Source organism: Manacus candei, unplaced genomic scaffold, assembly GCF_025592945.1.
Source record: "Manacus candei isolate 608988 ecotype Guabito, Panama unplaced genomic scaffold, ASM2559294v1 h1tg000078l, whole genome shotgun sequence".
Lineage (NCBI taxonomy): Eukaryota > Metazoa > Chordata > Aves > Passeriformes > Pipridae > Manacus > Manacus candei.
The window spans coordinates 2,422,579-2,437,975 of NW_026138126.1; the positions used below are offsets into that span (position 1 = coordinate 2,422,579).

Below are 15,397 nucleotides of genomic sequence, written 5' to 3' on the forward strand. Positions count from 1 at the left end.
ATGGGGCTCCAGGGGTCAGAGCAGGTGCTGCCCTGGAGCCCTGCTGCCCTCCGGAGGGCTTGGCAGAGGCAGGACGAGGTGCCACAGGTGATGCCATGCTGTGGTGACAGTGCCCAGTGGGGCAACGATGGATCACGGATGTGGCTGGAGGGAGGAGAGGAGGCAGGAGCGTGGCCAGGGACCATCACCCTGCCCCGGGGGCAGGTCGAGCACTGGGAGTTTCCCTCGTGCACAGAGCAGTGCCCAGATCCTGCAATGCCAGCACAATGCCCTGCCTGCTCCTGTTGCTGGCAGGGAGGCCGAGGTGGGGCCAGTTGGTGGCTGTTCCCCAGTGCTGGGGACGTGCCAGCTCAGTGGTGGCCCTCCTGTGTGGTGGGAGCTGCTGGGCAGCCTGTGCCTCGGTTTCCCCCCAGCAGAGCAAGGAGGGGGCAGTCAGCTGGGGGGCAGGCCCGGCTCCCACCAGCACGGGGCTCACCCCACTGGGTTTTCCTCTTGCAGATGCAGAGCAGAGCAGCAGCCCCCGGACAGGCATCGGCTCGGACCAGGAGGACAGCAAACCCATCACGCTGGGTGAGCAGGACAGGCAGGGCTGGGGCCAGGGGACAAGGGACTCCTCAGCCCAGAGTCCCTGCCATGGAGGGGCCCCCTTGACCAGCAGTCGTGCCCCCCAAGCTGTGGCTCTGGTGCCCCCCAACCCCAGCCAGCAGGGCCAGGCACCTTCAATGAGCTGGGCATGGCCTCAGCCTTGTCCCACAGCCAGCTGGGGCCACATCCCTTGGGGACAGCAGCTGCCATGGGGGTCCCATGATGGGGGTGCAGCCCCCAGCCCTGCCGGGACTCTCAGCCACAGGGAAACCAAGGCATAGGGCATCTCTGGGGTGTCCTTGGCAGAGAGGAGCAGTCAGGATGGTCTCTTGCTGGAGCAGAGAGTGGAGTGGAGGCTGAAGACAGGGGCAGATGGGGATTTGGGGATGTTGGGGTGCCTTCAAGCATCGCCACAAGGCAGTGCAGGATGGGAGGGGTGGCCCTGTTGCCCCCTCAGCGCTCTCTCTTCTCTCCTGCACAGATTCCACAGACTTCCAGGAAAGCTTCGTCACCTCGGGGGTGTTCAGTGTCACCGAGCTCATCCAGGTGTCCCGAAGTGAGTGTCACCATAGTGCCACAGCCCGTCCCCCTGGCTGCCCGGGCACAGCAGTGTCCCAAGGGCTCCCCTCCCTGCCAGGCCCCCCTGACCCCCCTCTCTCCCCACAGCACCGGTGGTGACGGGCACGGGGCCAAACTTCTCCCTGGGGGAGCTGCAGGGCCACCTGGCCTACGACCTGAACCCCTCCAGCACCGGCATGAGGAGGACGCTGCCCAGCACCTCCTCCAGCGGGTGAGTGCCACCGGGGCTGTGCCAGGGTGACACCAGGGCAATGCCAAGGTGATACCAGGGCCAGACCGGGCGCGGCCGTGGGGAAGGTGGGAGTGCTGACCCACGACAGGCTGGGAGAGCTGGGGGGGTTCAGCCTGGAGAAGAGAAGGCTCTGGGAAGACCTGAGAGCCCCTTCCAGTGCATAAAGGGGTTCCAAGAGAGCTGGAGAGGGGCTTTACACAAGGGCCTGGAGGGACAGGACAAGGGGGAATGGCTTCCCACGTCAGAGGGCAGGGTTAGATGGGATACTGGGAAGGAATTCTTCCCTGTGAGGGTGGGGAGGCCCTGGCACAGGTTGCCCAGAGCAGCTGTGGCTGCCCCATCCCTGGAAGTGTCCAAGGCCAGGTTGGACGGGGCTTGGAGCAACCTGGGCTCGTGGAAGATGTCCCTGCCCATGGCAGGGGGTGGAACTGGATGGGCTTTAAGGTCCTTCCAACCCAAACCATTCCATGATTCTGTGCCCCTTCCCCGCCCCCAGGAGCAAACGGCACAAGTCGGGGTCCATGGAGGACGACATTGACACCAGCCCGGGGGGCGAGTACTACACCTCCTCCAACTCCCCCACCAGCAGCAGCCGCAACTGGACAGAAGACATGGAAGGGGGTAGGTGTCACCTCCTCACTGGTGCCCTCCCGCTGTCCTTGGGCCCCATCCTGCTCCCAGCATTCCACAGGTGGCACTGCCAGACCCCCCTGTAACCACAGGCACTGTCCGTGCCCCAGCGTCCCTAGGAGCCCTCAGGTCACAGCACACACTGGCTGTGGAGGCTGTGCTGTCACCCTCGAGCCCCCCAGAACATCCCTGCTTCTCACTGGGGTCTGTGGGGTTGCTGTAGAGCCCCCTGATTTAGGCACAGGCTCTCCATGGGTGCCCAGGTGCCTCCGTAGCCCCCCACTTTGGGCATAGGCTCCCTTTGGGGCCTGCAGGGTTGCTACAGAATGCCCCCCATTTTGGCACAGGCTCTTGCTATAGGGCCATCTCAGCCTCCAACCCCACAGCAGCCTCCCCCAGTCCCACACTATCTCCCCCAACCCCACAGCAGCCTCCCCCAGTCCCACACTATCTCCCCCAGCCCCACGCTGCTGTGGACAGCTTTCTGGCTTGGCGTTTTTTTTCCCCTTCCTGTCTAGACAGCCCCAATTAGCTGTTCATTAAGAAAAGGGGGGGCTGGGCTAATTAAAGCGATGCTGCAGGGCTGGCACAGCAGCTCCCACGCCCCGAGGTGCAGCAAAGGAGCTGCTCCTCTTCCTCCCCCTCCCACCCCCCCCCCGGCTCTTCTCCTGCCTCCCCCAGCAGTGGGGTGGGCTCTGCAGCAGCCCCCACGCCCTGCCAAATCCTTGGGGTGCCCAGCTGGGGGGCTGGGGCCACGGATCCTCTTGGAGGGTGGTTTGGGGGAAGCAGGTCCAGCTCGAGCACTGTGCCCCATGTGCATGGGGAGTGTGCCCCATCCTGCCCCATGGGGCCGGTGATAGAGGGCAGACAGGGGCAGAGGAGGTCCTGGGGAAGGTGTAACCCCCTCCCTAAAGCAGTACATGGAGGATGGAGGGAGCTGTGCCAGGGTATCTGTCCCCACCGGTGGCCTGACCCGGGCAGGGGTGAGGGGGGCCGGCAAGGGGGGCACAGCTGTGGCAGCAGGGAAGGAGGGGGGGTTGGCAATCCCGTACGGGATGTTCTGGGAAATCCTCCTAACGCCCGGCTGAGAACGAGCTAAACCCATTACCGAGCCCGGGCCAAATGGCCGGAGCTAAAGCCACGGCGACGGGGGATTAACGCGCCCGCCGCCCCCCCGCCCGCCCCGCGCCCCGCCGTGCCCTCGGGGACCCGGGCACCCGGTGCTTCCAGGGGTCACCCCCCCAACGGCACCTTCCAGCCTCCCCAGGAGCTCCTGTGGCCCTCAGCCCCCTGTGCCAGGAGAGGTGGGTGCCCAGTGGAGGCTGCAGGGTCACAGGGGCACATGTGAGGGCACCCACTGCTGCACCCGAGGTGGGCAAACACACACACACACACACACACACACACACACACACACACAGCTGTGTGCACCCACAGGCACACGTGTGTGCACTTGCACACACAGATGCAGTGACACACACGTGTACACACGTGCATGGACACACGCATGGGTGCGTGCAGCCGTGCTGGTGCACACACGTGATCATGTACACATGCACACACACGTGCACAGGTGTGTGCTGGAGCACACACGCCACGTGCATGTGTAGTACATACCAGAGGTGCCCCCACTCGTGCACACCCTCCTGCATGTGCACAGCACACACACACACCCACACCCACACACTTAGGCCACACACCCTCCCCATGCCCACCCTGACCCCAGGGTGCCCCTTGACCCCGAATGAGCTTCCCAACCCTGCACTGGACTGGCAGCAGCCCCAGGATTCGGGGTCCCACAGCGGGTCCTGACTCTGCACCCACGTTCCCCAGGCATCTCCCCCACCGTGAAGAAGACAGAGATGGACAAGTCCCCGTTCAACAGCCCGTCGCCCCAGGACTCCTCGCCTCGGCTGAGCAGCTTCACGCAGCACCACCGTCCCGTCATCGCCGTGCACAGTGGTGAGTGTCCCGCCAGGGAAGCCGAGGCACGGAGCGAGGGCTGAGCGGGCAAGGGGCTGGGGCAGCTGCCAGCGAGTGACACGGGCGTGTGTCCCCTTTTGCTGTCGCCTGCAGGTATCGCCCGAAGCCCGCACCCATCGTCTGCGCTGCATTTCCCCACCACCTCCATCCTCCCCCAGACGGCCTCCACCTACTTCCCGCACACGGCCATCCGGTACCCGCCTCATCTCAACCCGCAGGACCCGCTCAAAGATCTCGTCTCGCTGGCCTGCGACCCGTCCAACCAGCAGCCCGGACCGGTAAGGACCCAGCCCCGCTCCCGCACCCGTTGCCCACCTTGCCGCGGGCACCGGGAGCTGCTGCCAGCCGGGCTGCCCGAGGAGGGTCCCCTGGACCGGCTGCCACCGCCACCATCACCGCCACCGCCGCACTGGGGAGTCGGGGTGCTCGGATGGCACCGTGGGGTGTTCGCTGGGGCTGAGCTCCGGCCTCGCCGTGCGTTGGTTCGGGAGCGTTGTGGCTGCGCCTGCTCCGTGTTGGCACCGCGTTCCTCCGGGGATGGAAGTGCCATCCCCCGGCTCAGCATGGGGCACCAGAGGTGCTGGCGTGCTGGGGCTGAGCCGTCAGCCGGGGTTGGGGTGTATGGTGGGAGCAGGGGGACTGGCAGGGGTGTGTGACATCGCCCAGAGCCACCAGCGTGCCCGGGAGAGCAACGGGCTCGGCGTCCCCGACTGCCTGCACAGCCCAGGGGTGACCCGTCAGCTCCTCACTGCGCCGTGTCCCCAGTGTCCCCACGGGGGTGGCAGGGCCACACTGTGCTGCTGTGGGCCTTCCTTTGCCCCAGCACCTCACACACCCGATGTCCAACAGACACAGCACCCCACACCCCACACACACAGCACTCCCCACACACAGCACCCACTGCACCCCACACACCCAGCACCCCACACCCCACGCAACCAGCACCTTGCACATGCAGCACCCAGTGCATGCAGCACCCCAAGCCATCACCCCACACACCCAGTACCCCACACACCCCATGAAGGGAGCACAAAGCTGGGGGCCAGGGGTGTCTGCATTCCTACTTCCATGGCCCTGCTGTGCCCCACTCTGTCCCCCTGGATGCACAGCTCTGGGGAAGCCCCTCTGACCTCTGCCCACCACCCATCTGTCGCCCCTCACCGGTGAGGTCTGATGCCAGGATGAGGGGCATGGCTGCTGTTCCCCCGTGCAGTGGCCCTGTGCTGGGCTGATGGACACCGGACCCGGAGCAGCCACTGTCGAGTCGGGCACAGGGCACTGCCACAGGAGCCTTTGAAGGCCCCTGCGTGCCCCTGGCAGCACTTCAAAGGCCTCCCCGCTGCTGCAGAGAGGAGGATCCAGTGCCCCAACTCCAGTGTGTGCCACCATGGGGCACGGTCCCCCTGGAGCATGGCCCCCACAGGCCCCCCGGACCCTCCTGCCCCGCTGTGATTTCCCACCTGCCGCCGGCGCCGACCGTTCAGGGCTGCTCTGAGACCCACCAAACTCATGTGTGCAGTGAGGGATGCCCCGTGCCCGTGCCGGGGGGCTCCCCGGGGCTCCCCGGCCGTGCTGCTGTGCGCCTGCATCCTAATGGCTTGTGCTGTTTGTTTTTTGTCTGTGTTGTCCCCAGTTAAATGGAAGTGGTCAAGTGAAAGTGCCCAGCCACTACCTGCCCACGCAGATGCTGGCGCCGCCACCTCCCCCCGGCATGCCCCGCTTGGCCGTCTCTCCTGACACCAAATCCACCACGACAACTTCCGAGGGAGGGACGACCTCGCCGACATCACCCAGTAAGCACCCGCGGCGCCCACCCCGCTCCCCGGCCCGGCCGGCCCCCTCCTCTCGCAGCCCCCCCAGGGTGTCCCCCCTGTCCCGGCGCTGGGGGGATGTTGGCGGAGGTGGCCTCCCCGCAGCCGGGGAGAGGGCGGCAGCTGGCACGCCATGAGTTTGCTGGGTCTCAGGCAGGTCGGAGTGGGCAGGGTTTTGTGGTGGCTGCCCAACAAGGGGGGGGTCCCGGGCTGGTCCCAGGGACCAGCCCGAGCCCCCCCTCCCTCTGAGCACAGTGGAGCCCCTGCAGGGCTCTCCAGACCAGTGTTTTTCCCCACACCCTGGTGCAGGCAGTGCTTTGGGAGGCTGTGCCCTCTCCGTGGCTGTCACCCCACTGCAGTGGTGGCAGTGCTGCCCAGGACCAGCTGGCCCGCGGGTGGCACTGGGACTAGGAACAGTGTGCCTGGTGCGCCGTCTGGGCTGTCGTCCTCTTGCTGCCACGGGGGTCCCTGGTGCTGGGGACCCTGGTTTGGTTGGGGATGTGAAGTGGCGCCGGTGCAGGGACTGCGTGTGTGACCCCTGGAGCGCTTGGCTGGTGGCACCTGGGGGTCTTCGTTAGTGTAGTGGCTGACGAACTCTTGCCCTCCACTCCTCCTCAGGGACCATCGGTGCCTTGGCCAGGAGGATTTTGGGGTGCTGGGCCCAGGGACCAGCGCGCCGGTGGTGGGACGCTGTGCCGTCGCTGCACTCTGTGGAGGGGTTGTTCTTGTTCCTGTCCTGCAGTGCCAATGGGAAACTGGTACCCTGAGTGGCTGCCATGTCCCCACAGGGTCGAGTCCTGCAAGATGCCACTGTCCCCAGGGAACAGGCCACAACAGGGTGCCACCAGCTGGCCGTCTGGTGTGGCAGTGCTGTGGCGTGGAGGACACAAGGCATGGCGGATCTGGAGGGGACATGGGACATGACATGGGATGTCCTGGCCAGTGATGGGCTCACAGCCAGGGGGAGGGACGGAGCAGTGCCGGTTCCCCCAGGCTCTTGACAGGATGTGTTTGGAGGACACTGGCTGTCCCCAAGGGGTGCAGTTGGCTCCAAGTCCCCCTTCCCCTCTGGCAGCACCGTGTCTCCGAAGGGGCTGAGCCCAGGAGCTCAGCGGGGCTGGGGGTCCCACTGCTGGACCCTCAGCTGGGAGGTGGAGGTGGCAATGGAGTGACACATCGGAGTGGAGCTGGTGGCTCCCGTCACGCTGGCCCCGTGGCAGCTCAGCTCAGGAAGCCACAGCGTGGGCACGGCAGGGAGCACCCGTCTGTGCCTGTGCCCCGCGGCACCGCGCCCCCCAACCTGCCATCACCCCGAAACCGCGGGCGGCACCGACCGGGCACAGCACCCCAGGGGCACAGCACCCCTGGGGCACAGCACCCTGGGGCACAGCACCCTGGGCTCCGCTCACCTGCCGTCAGGCCACAGCCGGGGCGGTGCCCAGGACTCCCGTCCCAGCAGTGCCAGGGAGAGGGCCGGGCCTGGCCCCGGGGGGGACGATGGCAGTGCCACCCACAGCCCCGTTAATGAGCTCTCATTTGTTCCCCAGCCTACTCTGCACCAGGCACGCCCCCTGCGAACCGTACCTTCGTGGGATTAGGACCAAGGGATCCTGGGAGTATCTATCAGGCACAGGTGAGAGCGGGGATGCTGCTGGGGGGACACTCCTGCCCTCGCCCTGGGCACCCTCGCCGTGGCATCACCGTGGGCATCACCGTGGGCATGGCCAGTGCAGGCATCACCATCGTGGCTGTCGCTGCCATGACATTGCTGACGTGGGCAGCCCCACTGTGGCATCCTCACCGTGGCATCACTGCCGCTACCGTGGCATTGCTGCCATGGGTATTGCTGCTGTGGGCATCGCTGCCAGCATCACTGTTGTGGGCACTGCCACTGTGGCATCACTACTGAGGGCAGTGCCAGTGTGGGTATAACTTCCCTGGGCATCACTGCTGTGGTATTGCCACCACTGGCACGGCCATTGCAGGCACTGCTGTTGTGGGTGTCCCCACCATGGCATCCCTGCCAAGGCATTGCTGTAGTGGCATCACTGCCATGGGCATTGCCACCATGGGCATCACCACTGTGGGCATCACTGCCACAGACACCATCACTGGGGGATTGTTTCCACATGCAGTGCCACCGTGGGCATCACTACCTTGGCACTGCAGCTCTGGCACTGCTGCTGTGGGCTTTGCTGCTATGGGCATCACTGCCTTGGCATCACCGCTGTGGCCCTGCTCCCATAGGCATTGCCACAGTGGCATCCCCACCATGGGCACCCTGTACCAGGGCCTTGGGCACTGCTGGTGGCTCAGGGCCACCACGAGTCCTTCAGAGGGAGGTCACTGCCATGCTCCAGTTGTGCCCTGCCTGGCACCACCCTGCCCAGGTGCCCACAGCATCCCCAAAGTAGGAGCACCAGGACTGTGTGCCCCTCTCTATGTGGGCACAGGCCCCTGCCCTTGCCCAGCTGTGCCCGTGGCTGCTCCAGCTGCACTGGGATGTCGTGTGCGCCTTTCCAGGGGCTTCCCGTTAGTCCCAGGTGTTTTCTAACTGGTGGTTTGGGAGCCAGCCCTGGCAGTGCAGGCAGTGCCATAGTGCCAGGGCAGGGGTGCCAGCTCCCGGCCTCACCTGTGACACGAGTGGTCTGTACTCAGCAGTCCCTGCATGGGCAGGAGAGGTGGCTGCAGCCTTGCCCGGTGGGTGACAAGGTGACAGTACAACAGGATGGGGGTGTGGATGGTGCTGTGCTGGGGCACCCTGGGGTGCTGCCCTGGCTGAGGGGGAGTACTCAGGGTGCTGAGCTGTGCCAGAGCGTGGGCACTTGGGGACTCTGAGCTGTGCCACAGGGTACCCAAGGGTGCTGTGCTGTGCCAGGGTGCAATATTTGGGGACCATGGGCTGGGACACTTGACCGTGCTGTGCCGTTCCAGGGGACAAACACTGGGGACCCGGCTCTGACCACAGCCCCCCGCCCTGCCTCAGTTTCCCCAGTCCTACACGTGGGCAGAGCAGCGTGGGGTGGGCACCCCAAGGGCGTTGGGTTCCTAAAAAGGAGACCTGGGGCAGTGCTGGGAGAGCCTCGGGGGAGCAGGGGCTGCCAGGGTCCCTGTCTGGACCCGGAGGTCACAGCCACTTGCAGTCCCAGAACCTCCAGGTGTCCCTGTCCCTGTGTGTGGGTGTCCAGTCACACTCCAAGAGTCTCCCCAGGACTCACGGTTGCCCTGCCTGGGGAAACTGAGGCACGGGGGAAGGAGGTGGTGCCCCGGCATTGGCAGCTGAGACCTGCCGCGCTCTGGTCATGTGTGGCAGGGCCGGGAAGGGTTAAGGGAAGCAGAGGCCCCGAGCTGTCTCGTTTCCAACGGAAACCAGACATGAGGTAATCGGGAATGAACTTGAACTTGGGGCTGGGGGGGAAACAATGGGAGGGTGGCGGGGGGCCGCCCCGCGGGGTCCCCAACTGTGCCACCCCCCTACCTGTCCCCGAGCGACACCGTTCCCTGGGCAGCGTCGCCTTTGCCGCGGAAGTGCAGAGAGACCGGCCACCGAGGGGAACGCGAGCGGCCGCCGTGCTGAGGACGGACAAACTCAGTGCGGGAGTGGGGACTCCGGCCCCGTGCGCCGAGCAGGGGACAGTGCGGGGACAGCTGTGCCAGGGCGGGGCGGGACTGGCCGGGGACGGAGCGGCTCCGCGGGGCAGAGCACTAACGCCGGCCTCTCTCCTCTCTCCCGGCAGTCCTGGTACCTGGGATAACCGCCGCCGTGCCGCCCCTTCGCCTCCCTTCTCCTCTGCTTTAGGCACCCCCAGAGGAACATCCCCGTCCCCGAGCACCAGGCCCAGCCTTGCGGTGACGACGGAGAGCGCGGCCTCACGACGACGACGACGACGACGACAAGCAAAACCCACACCCGAAGGAAAGAGCGAGGGAAAGGAAGAAGGAAAAGGGTCAAACTGTTTTAGAAAGGAAACAAACAAACAAACAAAACAACAACCCATCCCAGGAGGACCTTCCCCCCCCACCCCGGCGATGCGCCAGAAAACAAAGAAACAGGAAAAAAAAAAAAAAAGAAAAGAAAAAAACACTATTATTTACCCCGTCGGCCGGCGCCGCGCTGAGACCTGACACAACTCGTGCCAGCAATGCCTCCCGGAGCGGCTGCAGGGCCGCGGTGCCGAGCCCCGCCGGCCGCTCGCCGGATATGCAAACGGCTTTGACTCTCTCGTTCTTGCCTCTATGTGAGTAGAAAAGATCAAAAAAAAAAAACCCTCCGCCGCCCCCCCCGGCCCCACGCAGACTCTCGGGGGGCCCCGGGGCTGGGGTGGGGTGCGGCGGGGCGGGCTGAGGGGACCCTCCTGCCACCCGAGCCCCGCGGACCGGCCGCGCCCGCGGTCAGGGCCGGTGATGCTCCGCGCCGTGACAGCGCCCCGGGGGTGGGTGGCATCGTGCTGCGGTGGCACGGTGACACGGCGGCACGAACGGGTGTCACAGGAGGAGGGGGCTTTTGGCCGCGGAGGGTGCGCGGGCACGGCCAGAAAGGGTTGTGGTGGCGGTGACACCCCGGTCCCCGCGGGGACACAGCGTGGGGACCGTCCCAGCACGGCCCCGACAGGACCCGGGCGGCCACCGTCACCCCGGGGCACCGGTCGCCGTCCCTCTGGTCGCCTTCCTCCCCCCCCAGCCCGCAGCAGCCCCGGCCCCGTGTGTCCCCACGCGTGTCCCCACGCGTGTCCCCACGCGTGTCTCCCGGCGTGTCCCCGCGCCCGGGGGGGGCCGTGGGGCCGGGGCGAGGGGGGGTCCGTGCGTCCGTGTGTTTGAGCTATGCATTCCTGTGGACAGGTACCAGGTGGGAGGCAGGAGAGGGTGCGCTCGTGTTGCACATTTTGTAGGAAATGCACTTTTAAGAGGGAATCGTCAAAAAAAAAAAAAAAAAAAGAAAGAAAGAAAGAAAGAAAAAAGAAGAAAAGAAAAAAAGAAATCACAAAAAAGGAAGAGGAAAGGAGGAGGAGGAGGAGGAGGTGGAGCCCCCGGCACTGGCTTGTCGGGACGGCTGGTTTGGGGATTTTGGGCTTTTTTTTTTTTTTTTTTTTTGGATACAAAAGGATGGAGCAAAGGAGCCCGAGCGAGGGCGAGGGCAGAGCCAGCCCCCCGGAGCCCCCCGGAGCCCCCGGCCCCGCGTCAAGTGCCTGAACTGCGGCGGGGAGGGGTCCCGGCCACCCCGGAGAAGCCCCCGGCCGGGGGCAGCACGGGAGGAAGCCCCCAGCCGTCCCCACCCCGCGCGGTGGCACCGCGGCCGGGAAGGGGACACAGGGATGTGGCAGTGCCTTAGAGCAGAGGGACCCCCGCGACGGCCCAGGCGAGGAGGAGGAAGAGGACGAAGGCACCCGGTGTCCCCAGCGAGATGGTGGCGGCCGCGGAGGACACCGGTCCCCAAGGGATGCCCCCCCCGCCCAGGGGACACCCCACGGGCGATGATGGAGAGAAGCCACCGTGGGATGTCCAGGAGATGGGGATGTCACCGCCGCCGCCCGCCTGGCCCCCTCCCCTGGTACCCGGAGCCGCCCCAAGGACCACCGGCATCGCATCCCCCATCCCAGCGGCCCCCGCTTCCCCCCGCTTCCCACCCCCCCGGGACGGCACAGCGAGGCACCGGGAAAGGGCTGACGCAGGAAATCCCGGGAGACAGAAAAATAATCAAAAAGGACAAGAAAAGGAGAAAACCCACAGGAAAAAAAAAAAAAAGAAAAGAAAAAAAAAAAAGACAACAAAAAGCGCTTGGCAGAGAGGGAAACCTGTTTTTTTTTTTAAAGATCTGAGAAGAGAAACACATGAAAAAAAAAACAAAAAACACAAAAAGACACACAAAAAAAAAAAAAGACAAATAAACTGCATGGTGCTTTAACAGGATCTGGTGACCTGGCTCAACCCAGCCGCGGCTGGCTGATGCTGTGCATGGCAGACTCTATTAACCGGCTCTACCTTCCCCTTCAGCAAAAGAGAAAAAAAAAAAAAAAAAAAAAAAAAGAGGAAAAAAAACTAAAAAAAAAAATCTGTATAAAAGAAAAAAAAAGCCGTAAAAAAAAAAACACACAAGAAGAAAAAATTCCATGTTTTCCTAATTTGCACGAAATTTTATACCACATGATGTGCCTTGCCTTCGAAGCCTAAGTATTACTGGACCCGATATCAGTGCGAGGGAGTCGCTGCATGCCCGGGGCTCCCGGGGGGCCGGGGGGGCCCGGGGCGGCTGCCCCCCCCTCGCCTCCTGCATGGCTTCTTCTCGGCCGGAAAAGTCCCTTTTTCTCTCTATTATTCTTCTTTTTTAGCCGATTTTCCCCCTCAGAAACGTCTTCCAGTTGGTAATACCGATGCATCCTCTGCGCCAACACACCGGAATATGCAATAGCTGCGGGGGGGGCCGGCCGGGGGGGCGGCCACCCCTTTGCTTTGCCTCTCTTTTCTTTGTTTTCCTTCCCTTTTGGGGGGTTTTTATTTGGTTTTTTTCTGCTTCCAGCAACCAAAGGCAGCGAGGCGGGAGGCGGCAGGGACCCCCGGGCCAGAGCCCCCCCGGAACGCTCGGGGGGGGACACCCGGTGTTCGGGCGCGGCAGAACGGACGGGGACGTGGTGGGGTCCGTGCGGGGAGGAGCAGGGATGGAGACCCCCATGGCTGGCCCTTCCGGGGGGGCCGCAGCGTCCCACCCCCCCTTAGGGGATCCCCGCTTTTTAATTGGTGTTCGATGGGGCGCAGGGCCAGGAGGGCTGAGCCCGGCTGCTCTCGTGACAGGAATGGAACCGTGTGAATGTAGCTGTGCCCCGCCACCCCGGGCTGGTGTCGGGGGGGGTCACAGCCTCCCCCTCACCCCCATCCCCATCGGCTTCATCCCCGGGGGTCCGGCTGGCGCAGCAGGGAATGGCAGGAGGTGCCCTCTGCCCGCTTCTCCCTGCTGTGCCCGCTGCCGAGCAGGGGCCCGACACCCCCAAAAAACCCAGAATTTGCCTTAAAACCCCAGCGTTCCGCCGGCCGGAGGGACGCCCCCCACAGCCCTCTGAGGCTGACGCGGGTCGTGACACCGGTGGGCGGGTGGCACCGGCATCGCTGCTGCTCGGGCATGAAGAAACGTCGTCGTCAACAGCTTTTAAAATTTTTAATTTTTTTTTTTTTTTTTGGTGCCCAAAAGTATTAGTGGGGGATGGCGGGGGGGGTCGCGTCCCGCTGGGTTTTGCCCACCGGTGAGGCTGGTGTGGGGGTCCCCCGGGAAGGGGAACAGCCTTGGGAGCCGCTTCTTTATGCAAGGTGCAGTATTGATTTCTGCAAGGACAATGCAAGGAGGGAGCGGGGAGGGGGGGGGGGCGGCGTCCAGTTGGGGGGGGAGGAATGAAAAATAGAGCTACAAAAAAAGAGACAAAATTAAAAAAAAAAAAAAAAAAAAAAAAAAGAAGAGAGAAAGCTAAAAAAAAAAACAGAGAGAAAATTTAAAAAAAATAGAAAACCAGAAAACATAAAAAGGGGGTTTAGGCTGGAAAAGGCTCAGCTCAAAGCAAAAAATATAGGAAAAAAAAGAAAGAAAAAGCATTTTTCAGCGGTGACAGTGACAGCGGAGGGAGGGGGGGGCACCAGGGCTGCCCCCCCGGCAAGCCCTGGGGAGGAGAGGGGCGCTGGCGCCCCTCGGGCCTGGCCCCCACCCCCCCTCCCCGAGGAAGCCCCCAGAGCCCCCGTCCCCGCGGGGACACCACCGGGGCCGTCCCCTGCCCCCCTCTTGCTGCCTCCCCACCCCGGGCCGGCAGCACGTCCGGCCGGGCTGCGGCCGCAGCCCCCCAAAACCCGCCCTCGGCAAGAAAAGCACCTTAAACCATGTTTAAAAAAGGCAAAAAAGAATCAACTCGACGCCCCCCAGGCCATAGGGCGGCAGCGGGGGGGCCGGGCCGGGGGCTTCCCCTTGGGGAGCCGGGGAGCCCCCCGCGCCCCCGGGGTCTTTGCACTGCTCCCCCGACACCCCCCTGGGGCCGCAATCCCGGCTCTGCCCAAAGGGAATATGCAACACCCCCCGGGCCCTCCCCGGGGGGCACCACTCATTTTTATTATTTCTATTTTTTTAATCATTCTCCCTTTTTTTTTTTTTTTTTTTTTTATCCCCCGGCGGCCTCGATGGCCGCGGTCGGGGTGGGCGCAAAGCCGCGGGGGGGTGGGGGGAGGGAACACTCCCCATCCCTGGGGATGCTCCGGGGGAGTCCCCCACAGGATGGGGACACGAGGGGGCTCCGCTCGACAATCACCGCGGGGGTTTCATGCACTACAGTCTCTCCTAGAGGGTTTTTAGTCGGGCTCGTCGGCTTAAAAAAATTAATTAAAAATAGTCCTCGTGACCTATAAATAAAACAAATAACCTGTACATATATATATATATATCTCCACATATATATATATGGGGCTGCAGGGCCGGGGGGGCGCGGGCCCACGGGCCCACACACAGTTAAGGTACTTTAAATCGCAAAGGAATATATATATATATATATATATATATATATAAAATCCCCTATATATATATATATGTCTTGTTTGGTGGGGTTTGGGTTCTTTTTTGGATTTTGGGGGTTTTTTTGTAGTTTTGTTTTGTTTGTTTGGGTTTTTTTTGTACTCGGAGTTTGGAATTTGCTGCTTTCTGCCCCCAGCCCGGGGATCCCAGCGCCGGCTGGGGACCCGCTGGGTGCCCCCGGTGGTGGGTGCCCCGCGAGATGCCCACGGGTGACCCTTTGGGTGTCCCGTGCGATGCCCGTGGGTGTCACTCTGGATGTTCCGGGTGACGCCCACGGGTGCCCCGATGGGTGCCCCGATGGATGCTCCAGGTGATGCCCATGGATGCTCCTCTGGATGCTCCAGGTGATGCCTGTGCGTGACTCTCTGGGTGCCCCGGGCGGTGCTCACAGGTGCCCTGCTGGGTACCCAGAGGAATACCCACGGGGATCCCTCTGGTGCCCACGAGGATCCCTCTGTGTGCCCCTGGGTGTCCCTCTGGGTGTTCCTCTGGGTGGTCCAGGTGATGCCCCTCTGGGTGCCCCTGAAGATACCCGTGTGTGCCCCGGGTAGAATCACGGGTGCCCCTCTGGGTGTCCCGGGGAGACCCCCAGGTGCCCCTCTGGATACCCCGGTCCGTGGGTGCCCCTCTGGGTGCCCCCGTGCCCCGCTGGGTGCCCCGCGCGATGCCCGCGGGCAGGCGGGAGGGAGAGCCGGGGTGTGGGGGGCAAAACCCACCCCGGGGCAAAGAGCGGCAAAAAGGAGAGAAACCGCCCCAAAAAGGCGCCGAGGCGGCAGCCGGCCGGACCGCGCCTCACCCAAACCAAAAATCCCGCCGCAGTGCCTCCGCGCCGCCGGCTGCCCCCGCCCGCCTTTTCGGGGGTCCCCGCTCCCCCCGGGGGGGCAGGGGCTGCCCCTCCCTCCCTCCCCCCCCCCCCGCAGTTATATTTTACTCGTTCGCCGGATTCTCGCTTTGCTTTGCCGCAGCCGATACACACCGCGAGCGCACCAGGGCCGCGAGCCGGGGCCGGGCCCCCCTGGCTGTGCCCCCCCCGCGGCCCCC

At 63.9% G+C, this 15,397-nt stretch overlaps 1 protein-coding gene across 4 annotated transcripts in view; it reads left to right on the top strand.

Moving 5' to 3' along the window:
* Nucleotides 1-13,294, top strand: part of NFIC (nuclear factor I C) — a 42,630-nt gene extending 29,336 nt beyond the window's left edge. For 2 of the 4 annotated variants that reach the window (XM_051810688.1, XM_051810687.1), the window contains exons 3-11: nucleotides 499-570; nucleotides 1,067-1,141; nucleotides 1,252-1,375; nucleotides 1,893-2,017; nucleotides 3,860-3,988; nucleotides 4,103-4,287; nucleotides 5,643-5,802; nucleotides 7,368-7,453; nucleotides 9,558-13,294. In XM_051810688.1, the coding sequence (XP_051666648.1) occupies nucleotides 499-570; nucleotides 1,067-1,141; nucleotides 1,252-1,375; nucleotides 1,893-2,017; nucleotides 3,860-3,988; nucleotides 4,103-4,287; nucleotides 5,643-5,802; nucleotides 7,368-7,453; nucleotides 9,558-9,575 (974 nt within the window). In that variant the 3' untranslated portion in view covers nucleotides 9,576-13,294. The remainder of the gene's footprint in view (nucleotides 1-498; nucleotides 571-1,066; nucleotides 1,142-1,251; nucleotides 1,376-1,892; nucleotides 2,018-3,859; nucleotides 3,989-4,102; nucleotides 4,288-5,642; nucleotides 5,803-7,367; nucleotides 7,454-9,557) is intronic. The other 2 variants (XM_051810689.1, XM_051810690.1) reach the window with 2 other exon arrangements.
* The last annotated feature ends 2,103 nt before the right edge of the window (nucleotides 13,295-15,397 follow it).